General features: G+C 47.4%; 1 protein-coding gene across 4 annotated transcripts in view; it reads left to right on the top strand.

Moving 5' to 3' along the window:
* FAM171A1 (family with sequence similarity 171 member A1) overlaps positions 1 to 14,920 on the top strand; it is an 85,927-nt gene that overhangs the window by 44,356 nt on the left and 26,651 nt on the right. For 3 of the 4 annotated variants that reach the window (XM_025043434.1, XM_015585675.2, XM_025043433.1), the window contains exons 4-5: positions 3,023 to 3,184; positions 7,354 to 7,530. The exons of the other annotated variant lie outside the window; for it this stretch is intronic. In XM_025043434.1, the coding sequence (XP_024899202.1) occupies positions 3,023 to 3,184; positions 7,354 to 7,530 (339 nt within the window). The remainder of the gene's footprint in view (positions 1 to 3,022; positions 3,185 to 7,353; positions 7,531 to 14,920) is intronic. 4 annotated transcript variants of the gene reach the window in all.

Genomic DNA, 14,920 nt, shown 5'->3' with positions numbered 1-14,920 from the left:
AATAGTCGGCGGGGCCAAGTCTTGCAGTGAACCAAGCAAAAGTTAGGATACTGAGGTTGACTCTGGAGATGAGCAGGGACAGAAGAGAAGAGGGAAGAAGCATTTTAAAGTGCGGAGAGAGGGCGTGGTGGCCCCTGTTTTCAGGAGCGTAGAGTCTGAGCATTTGGAGGATGGTGCTGGAGCCCTGAGTCTGAGAGGAACAGAGGAAGTTTGAAAGAGCTGTCGTGGGCCATGTGGGAGAGAGGCATGTGGGGACAGACGACACACTGTCCGTGCTCCATCTTCCCTTCGTCACCCAGTCACCTCCCGTCCTGAAAGCTGGGGCATTTAACAGCCTTAATAAAGGAAGATAGACTTAAGGACCTAACCGCTCCCCCAGCCCCACACATCCCCCTTTAAATTGTATTTACACCACGGCTTAGACTAGCCTTGACCCTTACACTTCTCCAATGTTCCCTGGTTGTTTTACCAGGGAGACGTCTTGCTGTGCTCTGGGGAGGAGCGTGTTTGGTTCCCCAGGGGACAGGTATGCAGGTCATGCTGGTCACAGCATGTGTCAGATCAGCTGGGCCAGCCACGCGCCCTCGTTGTAAACCTGCCCCAGCGCGCGCCCCCCAAACCCTAGCCATAGCAGATAGGCCCAGACATCTGGCTGGCCGGGGACCAAGTTCTCCTGCACAAAATGGGAAGGGAGGGCACAGGGAGGGGAGGGGAGAGGAACATCTCCCACTGAAGTGCATGACATGCTAGAGAAGAAGAGAAGGTATGAGAGAGACGGACAGACGGGTACAGAATTGGAGCAAGACACCCAGGGGACTCCGAGAGCTGGGGAGCAGGCTTGGTTTGTGGTCTCCGGGTCCCAGACCAGTCCCCGTAAGGCCAGGCTGGGCCGTCATCCTGGGATTCAGTGTGACTCCCCTTCACCTTTCAGCAGCCTCCCTTCTCCCTGGTCTAGTGTGAGGAGGTTTCTGCTCTTTACAGCCAAGGAGCCTTCACGAAGGTCTCAACCCGCCGGCTCACGGGGGCCATTCCCAAGGCGGGAAGGGCACACGCACGTGCCCCGCCCTGTTCCGGGGTAACCAGCCTGGACTCTGCGTTCTGCCCGGACCCTCGCAAGGACAAGCCTGTCTTTCTTTGCCCTGTTACACTTTAGACATGCCGTTCCTTTCTTTGTCTCAGCAAGTTCTTTGTCTCCCTACTGCGAAACCCAGGCGTCCGCATCATTGGCCCTGAAGAACAGTGGAGAAAGGGAAATGAGGTCTCAGAACGTTCATTATCGTTGGGGGGGGAAAAATGGTAGACGCAAGCAATGAACGTCTTTATGTAAGTTGGGGGCGAGGACAGGAGAAAGAAAGGGTTGGCTTTTGACAGTCTGTCTCCGGGAGCATGACGGGCAAGGAGAAGGGGAGAGGCAAACCACACGTGTGGGGAGTCGGGGGAAGGGATTAGGGCGAGCGGACTGTTCCTAGCCCGGTGAGGCGCGCGCCTGGGCAGTGTGAGGGTTTGAACTCTGCTGACCAAGAAGATGAGGGCCAGCAGTGTCCTGTGCAATCAGAAGAGAAGAGGGCCAGGGAAGAAAGGCCCAAAGGGAAAAGACAGAGCTACGTGGATGCTGGTACACCCCCAAGGATTGTTTTAGGGGTGAAGAAAGGGGCACCGAAGGGCTGGAACAGGACTGAGGTAGGTGTCCAGTTAGTTTCGCTGGAGGTGGCTGCAGTTAGGGCTGTCATGGCTTTGGGTGCCTGGCCCCCATGAGCCCTGAAGCCAGGCCCGTGTGTGTGGAGTGGAGGACCAGTCGTTTGGGAAACTTACTCAGTGGTTTTCAGGAGCCTGGAGAGCCACCTCCATCATACGTGATCAAGGCAGCCTACCCTTCACATCTGTGTGGGCGGTCAGGCCATCGGACTTCCGTGGTGTCACCTGTAGGAATTGAGACATGGGCTAGTCGATCCTCTGAACCCTAAAACCCGCTTATTCTAGATCACTTCCAGATAAGTGCATCCACCGCCCCTTAAAAGTTTCTGGTCCAGGGTTGAAAGGAGCGGACGTACACAAAGCCCATCGGGTGGGACAGGAAGCCCCCAGCCGACTGTAGGGCTGCCTCATGCCTGCGGTGGGCTACATGATGACCAGAATGGATCCTATAAATCCCAGGATGTATCAGGGCAGACGCTCGCCTTTGAAGAACCACTTTTATTTTAAATAGGGGCAATGTGTACCTTTGTCGGTCAACGCTACAACACCCGTTTGTATTAATCTTTGCCTTCGTGATGTTTTTGCTGGGTTCGGGCAAAGGGACTCGGCACCGTTAAGTCTCGTAACTGTCGCCACCACAGCAGGTGAAAACAGGTTGAGGTTTCCCAATGAAAACAACATTTGGGACAAAGTCAGACTGCACATGATGTCACAGGTAGAACCCGCAGCCTCATCTGCCACAGATAGGGTGCTCACCCCATCAGAATACAGCAGCGTCCGCAGGAGGCCTGCCTGCACACTTAGGTCCCTGGATCAACGTCGGTCGGGTCTGTGGGGTTCACCCAGAGTTTACCAGTCGGAGGAGGCTGTGTTCGGAGCAGTGTCAGAGATGGTATCTCTCGCCTTGTCTGTGTAAAGAGATCGGTGTTCGGAGCAGTGTCAGATGGTATCTCTCGCCTTGTCTGTGTAAAGAGATCGTCATCTACTCACTTCACTTACATGGACTTTGTTTCCCAAGATGTTCTTACCCCCGTCCCTAGCGCTGAAAAGACTGCTCCCAAGTCGCACTTGGAAAGCTTTTTGTTAAAACCCTAAATAACATCCTGCGTCGAAACAAATGTGACAATGGGCTATTATTTCCATCCCCATAATAGCGCGTTGTCACATCTCTGTGTCCTGCGTGAATGGGGGATGGGCGGGGCGGCATGGGGGGCGGGGCGGGGAGCCCTGCCGAACCCCTGGAGAAGCACTCCCCAGTTTCACCTCTTCTAAACACAGAAGCGGCTGCTGCTTTCCCCTGGGGGTAACTCAGGGTTAATCTCTGCAGGTGCCCGGCCGCAGCCTCGCGTTCACTTCCAGAGGAGGGCTCTGCGGCTGCCCGAGAACACCAGCTACAGCGACTTGACCGCCTTCCTCACTGCCGCCGGCTCCCCCTCCGAGGTGGACAGTTTTCCGTATCTGCGAGGATTAGATGGAAACGGGACAACAGGTAATTGAAGTCCCTCCTCTGCCGTGGCAAGTTGCAGAAGGGGGCCGGAGCTCTCAGGACAAGTTCAAGTGCGCTGAGGTTTAGTTCAGGAATTCATTCAACAACATGGGTGAGTTTAGTTCTAGCGGCTTTGTCTCCCTGAGCGGTTCTGCTGGTACCCACTGCCTGAGCCCCTTCTGAGTATGCCTTTGGTGGACTCAATATATGTAATTCAGAGAAGTCTTTTATTATTTGAATTTTTTATTTTTTAAGTATAAGATCAGAGTTAGAGGTTTCGTGACACCACCCCCCCCCCTCCTCAGCCTTGTCCCATTTGCCTCTGGACGTGTGACTGGCGGAGCAGCCTGCCTAGCTGGCCTCGCAGAGATGAACAGCCCCACCCACCCATGGCACAGCTGGGAGGGGAGGTGGCGCTGGGCTGATTCAGAGATGAGCAAGCCAGTGTTCCCAGCCCACAAAAAATCAGAGACACTAAAAGCCAACAGCCAGAACATTTGTGATAAAGCTTTATCAGTACAAACTGCCCTCCACTTCCAACCACAGCCACCGGCACAGGTCCTCAGGGCCAGCACGGCCCCTTGTCCTTCTGGCAACTGGAGAGTGGTGGATTCTGAAGTCCTGAATCGTTCTTTCCTCCCCCCGTGCCCCAACCCTCATTTTTCTGGACACTTTAGATTAGTCACAACGTAAACTTGAAAACCAGAGGCGGTTCTAGATGAGTGAGCTGCTGCATTTCCCAGGGACTGTTTCGTTGAATATCACTGAAATGTCCAGGGCTTTATAGAAACTGACCATTCTGAAAAAGCTTTGAAACCTGAAATACCTGATTTCCTTTTGTAGAATATTAATAAATTTCCAGCTACAGATCAAGGCAACCTGGTGATTCGTCATCTCCTTTGGTATTTTCAGAAATGTTTCTTCTTCCTTTAATTTTTATGTGATGATGCGATTAATATTCAGCAATAGGCCACTGGACGGATACGTCATAGTCATCTTAAGTAAACATTATTGGGGGGAAAGTAAACATTAACTGTTGCTTTAAACGTACAGCCCTGGGAGAAAAGTCGTGTTTTGGGGCCATGATAAAGTACCATCTGAGACCTCGGGGACACCTCCATCCAGACTCTCAGACAAAACGGTGCACAATCCTGAAACCCCAGCTGGGAGGAGTGGCCTCATTGCTGGGAGCTCGTTCATTTTTCTGTGCCCCATTTCCAAGAGCTCTTGAATAAATTATGACATCTAAGATAACAGGGGAAGAAAAACTCAAAGACGTGAGACTATCGATTTTAGAGGAGTTATGTTTCATTTTAAAGACCACTGTACTGTCAGGGTAGAGAGATCTTCGAAAGGTTCTATTCAACTTCTTTTCCACGGAAATAACTGATAAGTTGACCTAGGAGGAGTTTTCCAAGAAAGGTAGCTGCTGTCTCGCACGCGTGAGGGCGTGGGAGCGTGGACCCCATGTAGCCCCGCCCCCCGCGCCTCATCAGCGAGGCCCCGCCTCCCGGGCACTTGGTGTCCAGCTCCTCTTGTGCCCCGCTGTCGTTTCTAAGAGATTTCAGCTTAGTGCATGCGACAGCCGGGACCGCAGGTGCCTGTGTGAGAGAGAGGACAGGTCATTTCTAGAGTTCAGTGAGGGTGACCGGAGGCCACCGATGGGGTCGAAAAGTGCTTTGAAGGCTGGTTTCCGTGGAGCAGGAGCCGCGTCCAGTTCAGAGGGAGCCGGACACAGAGAAACGCGGCCACGCGGAGATTCCGGCCCCTGCCCTGCCGGCTCGCTCCTTAGTCACCTGGCAGCACGTAGGGCATCCTCCTCACACTGCGCCCCTACGCAGCTTCGCACTCTCCCCCGTGGTTGCTGAGAAAGCGCAGCGTTGGTCTGTGACATTCCCAGGAGGATTTCCAGCAATTACTTCTGCTGGTAACTAACTCTAGGGAGACAGAGAAGAGTCAGTAAAATGATTAATGGGTGAAACGCTCCTGAAGTCCAGAAAAGTTGGTGATAGAATGAACGCAAAGCCAGACAGAAACCTAGATGCAATCTGAGCAGAACCCCGCATTTACAAGTGACAACCCGTAGGCCTCCGAGCCTGGGCCGGCAGTGCTGCCCCTTCGTCCTATGGCTTTGGCCTGACACCTGTCTTTATTCGGACATGACAGGAGCCAGGTAACAATGGAACAGAAAGGAAAGACCTCCTGATATACAGAACTCGGTGTTTTGTATAAAGTTACAGTCTCATAACAAGGACCGGAAGGAAAAAGAATTTAGCCCTTCGAAGTAGGAAACTTTCCAGAATAAAGAAAGGGAAGGTCACTTGGGAGGCATTTAGTGGGGACATTGAGAAAGGAGAGGCCTCAGCAAGCAGATAGAATCACCTGCCGTGCTTCAGACGACTTTGAAAAGAATATTAAATCACATGAACCTAGCGCATATTACTTTACGTTAATAGGCCCTTTTCCACAGCGCTGTATTCACTTCCGAATGTTTATGGCTGAGTCCGGTAACTCAAGTCCAGCCTCTTTAGTGTTGCACAGGAGAAAAATGAAGCCCAGAGGGGCGAAATCCCTTGCCCAAGGCCACATAAGCAGTTAATGGCCGATCTGGCACGGGAGCCTGGCTTCCTAGGCCAGGGATGTGCGAGATAATGAGAAGGGAGGATGGAGAGGGTTCGGCAGGGCTGCCGTTTCTGGGCACCAGGAGAGGATGGAAGGTGCGTCTGGAGGGCTCTCCTTTCCTGCTGCTTCCCCGGCAGACTTCCCGCCTCCGGATTGATGGAACAGGCCACACTACCTAACCGAAAACATTATTCCTGAGTCGTTTATCAGTTACTTACTTTCTCTTCGTTTAAGTTTTATCTCATCTGGGGAGGCGCATTGTGGACCTGGCTTTGCTTCCATGTCACCTTTGGACAAGGGCACATGGAGGCCTCCATCCATGAGATATTTTGACCAGAAATATGGTACATTCTGGGTTTGGGGTTTTTTGGGTTTTTTGTTTTTTTTTTTTTAACTCTAAAATGAAATGACCCAACTAAAAGATTTAAGAACTTGAATCTATGATTCCATTGTGGACTTTTTGATCAAATCCCCACGTCCATGACTTTCCCTGTGAAAAAAACAGAGACAGGTATAAATTATACAGGGTAGTGTTGTCATTAGTTGTATAGAAGTTGCCATACAAAGAGTTTAGCTATAACTCGTTGAAACTCTAAAATTCACTGGGTTTGCTTTAAATGTTTAAATTTAGTCCTAATCGGAGATTTGCATTAGCCCAGGTAGTTGAAGGATAGGTAAGTATATAAGTAGCTTAAGTAGAAATCCTATAGATTGTGTTCTAATGTAGCTTAAAATTTTTTATCACTGCATTTTCGTCGTCATGTTCAAGGAAAGATTTAAAATTATGAAAATACATTTTATGTGATATTATATTTCACTGGAGAAATTTTTTTCTAAAATGGATTGCTTACGTGTATAAATATGATATCATTCTCAAGCATTCCCTAATTTATCTGTAAAGTAGGTAGTCATTAAAGCATTGGCTTGGATGAAAGGCCTCTAATGCAGAATAATTGGCATATTAAATTCCTTTTAAACAGATCAGAATAACAATGGCAACTAAAACAACTCATAAATATTTCAAGCCCAGGTTTTCAATAAAAGTATACTTTGAGTAGAAGTAAGTTAATATTTTGAAGCACTCTTTGAAGAAATTTCCTTTTTTTTTTTCTTTTTTTGCAGTCTCTCATTGAAAATATTCGGTTTTATTTTAGAAATCGGTCAAGTAATTGACATGGGCATGGGGCGTACTCTGTATAGGAGTCAATTTAAGGGATTTCCACACACGCCTCCTGTCATGTTATAGATGAGCTTCCCTTCTGAGGCCCTTTTTGAAAGTAAAAACACAGTTGTTAGAACCCTTAGGCCATTTCCCTTCTCCAGCCTCTCTGGGCCTCAGTTTCTTTCTATGTAAAATAGGGGCTTCACCCACCTTAGAAGGGCATGGTGAGGACTTCGTGTGTAAAGTGCCTCGTACAGTCCCTGGGAGATGGGAGGTACCGTACTCAGTAGATGGCAGCTATTACTATTTTTTTCGGAAACAGTTTCCACAGCCCCGCGTAGGGTCCTTTGTGTGCGTGTGATGCATGGAGCATGCCTCTTGCTTGCAGGAAACGGCACCAGGTACGACCTGACCCCAGTCACAGCCGTCAGTGTGCACTTGCTCAGCAGCGATGGAACGCCCGTGCTGGTGGATGGCCCCATCTATGTCACCGTGCCCCTGGCCACACAGAGCAGTCTGAGGCACAACGCCTATGTCGCAGCGTGGCGGTTTGACCGGAAGCTGGGTAAGCGGGAATCCTGTCTAGCTGGTGATCGGCTGACGGATGACTTTATGAATGGTTGGTTTTCCTTTGGAGAGGCCTGTGCAAGTCTCCTTTTCTTGAAGGTATGGAGTGCCCAGTACTCACGGTGTATTGTGTGGTTTGCGGTGGGTCAAACTTACTCCACCGTGACTTTCAGGCATGTTCTTTGGGGTTTTGTTCTTCTTCTTCTTTCCTTTTTTGCACATTTTAGCTAATTTACTTGAAACGTAATCAGAGCTAAATTTGGCTCCCCTGATTTTTATCCTTTTATACTTTCAAAGGCCATAACGCTCTCTCTTGGTCACGTGGTTCCCTTTTTCTGTTTTCTGAAAGAGGGAAAACATCAGCAACATGCTACAAAAGAAGAAAAGAAAAGCCACCCATAATTCACCACCTAGAAAAGACCACTAATAGTATTTCGTATTGTATCCTTCTAGCCATTCCACTACGTTCATGTGTATTAGTTATCTATTGCTGCGTAACAAATGGCCCGAAAACTCAGCAGCTGTACACCACAGTGAACACCTGTTATCTCACAGATTTGGAGGGTCGGGAGTCCAGGCACGGCGCAGCTGGTGGTTCTGGCTCAGGGCCTCTGGCAAGGTTGCAGACAGGCTGGCAGCCAAGGCTTTGCCTATCTTGAGGTTCAGCTGGCACTGGTGAGCACAGTGTCAGTCCCACGGGTTGTCGGAGGCCTCCGCTCCCCACAGGCTCTCGCCCGGAGCCTTTGCTTCCTTGCCATCTGGGCCTCTCCATCAGGCTCCTCACATCACGGCAGCTTGCTTCCAGCAGAGCAAGTGATCCAAGAGAAAATTAAAAAAGAAATAAAAATTTAAAAAGCACTAGTAGGCAAAATAAATAACCTAATGTCAGAGTGACACACCATCACTTCCTTCCATATGCCGTTGGTCACAGAGCCCAACGCTGGTCCAGTGTGGAGTGGGCCGCACGGGCGTGTGAACACCGGGAGGTGGCATTGGGGCCCTCTTAGAGGCCCCCTTCCACAAAATATGTATTTCACAGAAACGGGGTTATATGCTATGCACTGTTCTCTGTCTTGCACTTAAAAATCATTTGTAAATCACGAAAATCTTTCCGTACGTAGCGTTAGCTATTACTCTGCAGCGTTATGTTAATGAGTGCGTCATATTCCATCATGTGGACGTGTCATAACTTCCTTGCTTGGTACCGATAATTAGGAAAAACATTACTGTTCTTAACAATACCGCAATAAATATCTTCGTGGCTAAATGTTTATGCTTATTTCCTTAGGAAAATAATTTAGAAGAAGTGGAATTGCTGGGTGAAAAATGTGCAAAATTCTAAAATTTTTAATACCTATTTCCAAATGTTTCTACAGTAAGTTTTTTAGCTGACACTCATATTAGCAATATGGGAGGACGTGCTTATGCTTAGGATTCCGATGGCACATTGGTTCCTGTACCATTTCGGTCCCTGGTCCCAAGAAAGTCAAAGCTGGAAAATACCAGTTTTCAAATAACGCAATTCAGATTATTACATATGTATATATGTATACATATATACATGTATATATATATGTATATGTGTGTGTGTGTATAGATATATATATATACACACACACACACATATACATATATATATAAAAAAATATGTTTTCGAAGAGACCTAATTCCTTGAGTACTCAAAGTATAGGAATTTATATTTGGAACTACATGCCTGTTGGGCTTTCCGGGATTTAGGGATAGAGGGGTTGTTTTGTTCTACTTTCTAAATAATCACTAACAGATTCCGTAATTGTGTGGCATTCATGGATTTTACCAGATGTACTGAACTCGACGTTGTTACTGGGGTTGTTCTGCCACATTAACATACCCTGCACGAAGTAAGAAGGGTACTTTGCGTGTGGTTGGTGTGTGTTCTCTGCGACTTGGTGATTTTTTTTTTTGAGGCATCGTAGTCACGGTCGGGACAGAAGAAGCCCTGGGCCTCCTGGAAGAAAGCAGCTGGACGGGAGTGTGACTGGGAGACTCTCTGAAGGGCAGGGGAGCGCTGATGGATAAAGAGGAGTGGAGAAGAAGTAGGAAGGAGAGAGGGGAAAGCTTGCACTTCGTATCCTGAAAACCTGGGTTCTGCTGCTTGTGAAGCTGTCAAGTCCCTTGTGCAAATCACTCGTGCCTGTTTTCTTACTTGTGCAAGACCGCATTTGTCGATTCTCATTCATTCGCTTTGTGGATTCTGCCTCTCTCCGTGGGCCCACCCTGCTGGCCCCGAACACCCTTGGTCAGTGTTCTGGAGAGGCAGCGCAGCGTGTGGTTAAGAGCAGGGACGCTGGGGGCACGCTGGCTTGGAATTCCAGCTGTGCTACCCAGTGGCTGTGTGGCCCTGGCCAAGTTACTTAACCTTTCTGTGCCATAATTTCCTCAACTGTGACATGCGGATAATAATAGGACTTAATGTTTTTTCGATGAGTGTGTTAAAGTTCTCCCCAGAGAAACAGAGCCGATAGGATGTGTGTGTGTGTATAATATATAGAAAATTATGTATATATATGTATTTATATGGTGGGGGAGAAAGGGAGGGGGGAGAGAGAGAGAGATCGATGCGTCGATTTTAAGGAATTGGCTTATGTAATTGCGGAGGCCGGCAAGTCCAAAATCTTGGAGGACCAGCAGGCTGGAGACCCAGGCAAGAGTCGATGTTGCAGTTTGCATCTGAAGGGAGGCTGCTGGCAGAATTTCCTCTTCCTTGGGGGAAGTCGGTCTTTTTCTTAAGGCCTTTAACTGATTAGATGAGGTCCACCCACGTGATGAACAGACATCTGCTTTACTCAGTCTACTGATTTAAATGTTAATCTCATCATAAAAACACCTGCACGGCAACATCCAGACATGTTTGAACAAATATCGGGGGACCGTGGCCTAGCCAAGTCGACACATAAAATTAACCACGCCAAGGAGTGAATATTTGTAAGAAGCTTAGTATGGTGCCTGGTATCCACAGGAAGTGTGCGCTCAGCGTTTATGAAGTAGATAAAGGTCTCCCCATTCTGTAGAAGGCTGACCCGGACCGTGCCATCCAGACCTCTTTCCCAGATTTCCCTGAGCCCCGATTTCTTGAAGGATCGTCCCCCGCGTGCTGCCTCCGTTTCTCGACCCACTACAGTCCTGCTTCTGCTTCTGCCTCCCTGGGTCCTCCTCATTTGCCAGCCCCTGGGCCCTGCCCTGCACCCAGCCCATAACTTACTTTCTCTGCAGTCGCTGGGGCATCTGGCCGCTTCCCACACTCCCACAGCTGCCTGTGTACCCAAGTCTCATTCTCTGCTCTGTGTGTCTCACTGTCTGCTAGACATCTGTTTCTGGATGTCCTACAAGAGACCCAAAAACGGTTAAACATGTCTAAAACTGAGACCCATCGACTCCCCTCACTCCAGCCTCTCTCCCTGTTCATTTCTGTGTGTCCTCTCTTGACTGAGGGTGTCATCCCTCAGACATCACCGCGGAAGCCTCAGAGTCATCCGCAGTGTGTTCTTTTGCTTCACCTCCCCTCCTCAGCCGCAGCCGTGTCTGGTCCCTTGCAAAGCCATATGGATGTCAGGTCAGGCTTTCTCCGACTCACCCTCTCCCCTCCATCTCTGCGGTGCCTCTGCCTCGGTTCAGACGCTTCCCGCTTTTCTGGCCAATGCCAGCAGCTGTCTGACCACCTCCTGACTCTCTCTCCTTCCCCCGGGTCTTCGTGACTTGCCGTTCGGCTCCAGAGACCTCTTTCCCACGCAGGAAGTCCCAGAGAGATTCCCGGCGAGGCTGGCCCTGCCCATCTCTCTCCTCATTCCCAGCCACTGCCTTCTGCGCTCTCTGTTGCTACCCTTCCCTGGGGTGCTGAGGACGCCCTCATAGCATGTCACTTCGTGTGAACAGGGTCTCCCCTTCCAAATCCCTTTCTCCATCCCCTAAACAGTGACTGAGGCACAGCGGACATATTGCAGTGGTACGAGGAGCATGTAAGGGACACGGTCTTGCACTTTCTAGTTATTATCCGTGACCTTGCTGACTCTTACTGATCCTTGAATCCTGATAATCAAGATCAGTGCCAACTAAAATCTCTGTTGAATAAGTGAATCAGACGAGGGTCATTTAGTGGTTTTAAAAGTCAGGGCAGATTAAGATACTATAGTGTAACATTTGTACTTAAGATGAGTATATACATAGGATTTACCTTCACATATCTATGTATACGTACAATAAAAGGATGATGCTCTGAGCTCTCGTTGAGAGAAAGGACAGTTATATTGGATTCTCTTCCACCTGGAGCTTCCATCCTTGCCGCATTATCCTACTACCCATTTCTGCCTCCTCTTTTTTGAATGACTGTATTTGAACATGGATGACCAGGGCTGGGAATACGAAAGGCTATGTTGAATAACATGGGTTTGAACAGCACGGGTCCACTTATATGTAGATTTTTTTCTTTTCAGTAAATATACAGTCGGCCCTCTGTACCCCCGGGTTTTGCAACCATGAATCAGAAACGGTATTTTCAGGCTGTGATTGGGGGTCTGCAGATGTGGCTGGCCGTGTGCGTTCTTCTACACCGCTTTATACAGGGACCTGAGCATCCACAGGTTTTGGTAACTCAGAGGGGTCCAGGAACCAATCTCCCGTGATTCTGAGGTATGACTAAGTTTTGGGGGAGTCAGAAGTTAAACAAGGATTCTCTACTCTGCAGAGAGGATCAGCCCCCCTAACCTCTACGCTGTTCAAGGTTCAACTGTACGGCGACACTTTCTCAAGGGATTCACACATGTATATGTCGTAACAATGTGGCACAGGTCTATAGAAGGAGCGTCCTCGCTCTCATTAGTTTATTTGGTATACAGCTCACAAATAACAAAAATTTACTTGAAAAAATGTTGATACATGTGGCAGGCTGAATAATGGCCTCTTGAAGATCTCTCCATCCACATCCCTGGACCCCGTGAGTATTGCTTCGTGGCTGTACAGATGTGATAAAGTTAAGAATCTTGAGATGGGGAAATTCTCCGGGATTACCCAGATGGGCCCCCTGTAATCACAACGCTCCTGGTAGGAGGGACGCAGCGAGGGTCATGATCAGAGAAGATGGCAATGTGACGATAGAAGCAGAAGTTGGAATGATGCTCTTTGAAAACAGAGGAAGTGGCCGCAAGCGAAGAAACGGGTCCTCCCTTCAGCGCCTCCAGAAAGAACCGGCCTTGCCGACATCTCGACCGGAGCCCAATGAAATGGGACTTCTGACCTCCAGAAGCAAAAAAGAATACATCCGTATTGTTGTAAGCCCCTAAATTTGTCGTGATTTACTACAGCAGCGACAGGAGACAAGCACAAAACAGAAATCAGTGAAGCCTCTAGAGTTACCCAATTCTCTATTTTCTCCTTGGAGAGAATCCCCCTGGCAGTGAGCCTTTTTCCATTGGGAGTCTTCATTGGGTAGTTGATCTATTTCCATACAAATGGTCTTTTTAACTTAGCATCTACTGTGAAAAACGTTACTGCCAATTTTCTGGCTATAACAGATTGTATGTGTGCAGAGAAAAAGCCAACATTTGGATAGTCATTCAAAAATAATCAAATGAATTAAAATGTGTTTTCTGAAAACTTTATCTTTAAGATTGGATGGACATTTCAAAGAAACCATATGTCCTTTAACTTACGAAACTCAGTGGAAGCCTACGTATTTCATAGGTGTTTTTTTTTTTACTATTATTATATTTAATCAATAGTATTATTTAAGTAGAAATTGTTTCAATTACGTTAAAAGTTCTGAGGCAATATTATGAGATCGGGGAAAAAAATCAGCACACATCTTAAGCATATAACACTATTTACTAATTGACTGCTCTTTATGATTAATTCAAATACAATAATCACTTCAAACCAGTTTAACACTTTAAGTTATCTACTTTGAGATAAGTTTAAGTAATTGCAACTCCAAAATGTTTAACAGCCAGATATAGCAATTCGTGAATCCATTAAAAAAATTTCACCCGAGTGTCAGCAAACCGTGTCCCAAAAGCTAAGAATGGTTTTTACATTTGTAAATGGTTGGAGAAGGAATCCAACGAAGAGGAATATCTCATGACACATGAAAAGTAAATGAAATTCAAATGTAAACTCCGCTAAAGAAGGTTTTATTGGATGCTATAGCCCAATAGTGAATGTTTTTATCCCCCCTACAAATTTATATATTGGAACCTAATCCCCCATGCGATCGTGTTTGGAAGTGGGGCCTTTGGGAGGCGATTAGGCCTCGTGAATGGGATTAGCATCCCTATAAAGGGGACCCCAGAGAGATCCTTTGCCCCTTCCTTATAGTGAGAAGATGTCATCCATGAACCAGGAAGCAGGTCCTCACCGGGCACTGAATCCGATGGCACCTTGATCTTGGACTCCCTGGGCTCCAAAACTATGAGAAATGAATTTCTGTTGTTTATAAGCCACCCAGTCCATGGTATTTTTTTATAGCAGCCCAAAGGGACTAGGACGTTGGAACACGGCCATGCCCATTTGTTTGCATATGGGCTATATGAGTACTTTCTCACTACACCCGCGGAGTCGAATAGCTGTGACAGACTATATGTCCCCACAAATGGAACATATTTACTGTCTGGCCTTATTCCAGAAAAATTTTGTGATCCCTGATCTAAAATACATTCAACAGGGAAGTTCTTACCATTTTAGTATAAGAATGCAAATATACTCTACACTGTGCAGGGCTGCACTTGATCCAGCCACAGTTCCTACTTCCTGTTATCTGGGTAGACCTCCAGCATTTAGCCAGAGTGACCGTTGATGCTCAGAATAATAACACCTTTATAGGACAAGATTCCAAACTCTGTAAAGAAAGATGAAATTCTTCTTCAGTTCCATGGGATTTCTGTCTGAAAAATAATCCACATTTTAACACTAACTGGAATATGTCAATCCGTGACTGCTGGATAATTGAACATTTACTCTTAGGAGAGAGACCATTAGAGTCGAGTCAGTCTTTGACGTTGCCGTTTATCACAGTTGTCTTTTTTCTAATGGCTGCGGTTGTCTTTTGGTTTTTTTTCTTTTGCAACAGGCAAAGAATTGTTCCTTATAGAAATTAGCATCTCTGTATTTCGACCCACATGTTCATTGGAGGGTGACCTAACAGATTAACATTCTCCTAGAACACGCAGTTGAATTTTGTCTAGTATGCTGCAGCAACATGAATTGGCTAATTGTTATGTGTACCCTCAGGGAAAAAAATTTTTTTAAGAAGCGCCAGTTGCATGTACTAGACTTGAAACTTTGCTGCATTTACATGCGGTGCCAAAGCCGTCGTGTGAAAATGCCACTTGATTTATGGTGCGAGAGAGGACTCAATTTAG

The sequence above is a fragment of the Pteropus alecto genome, unplaced genomic scaffold (genome assembly GCF_000325575.1).
Source record: "Pteropus alecto unplaced genomic scaffold, ASM32557v1 scaffold11, whole genome shotgun sequence".
NCBI classification, from domain to species: Eukaryota; Metazoa; Chordata; class Mammalia; order Chiroptera; family Pteropodidae; genus Pteropus; species Pteropus alecto.
The sequence above is the reverse complement of the archived record's forward strand: the minus strand, read 5'-3'. Positions and strand labels throughout refer to the sequence as shown.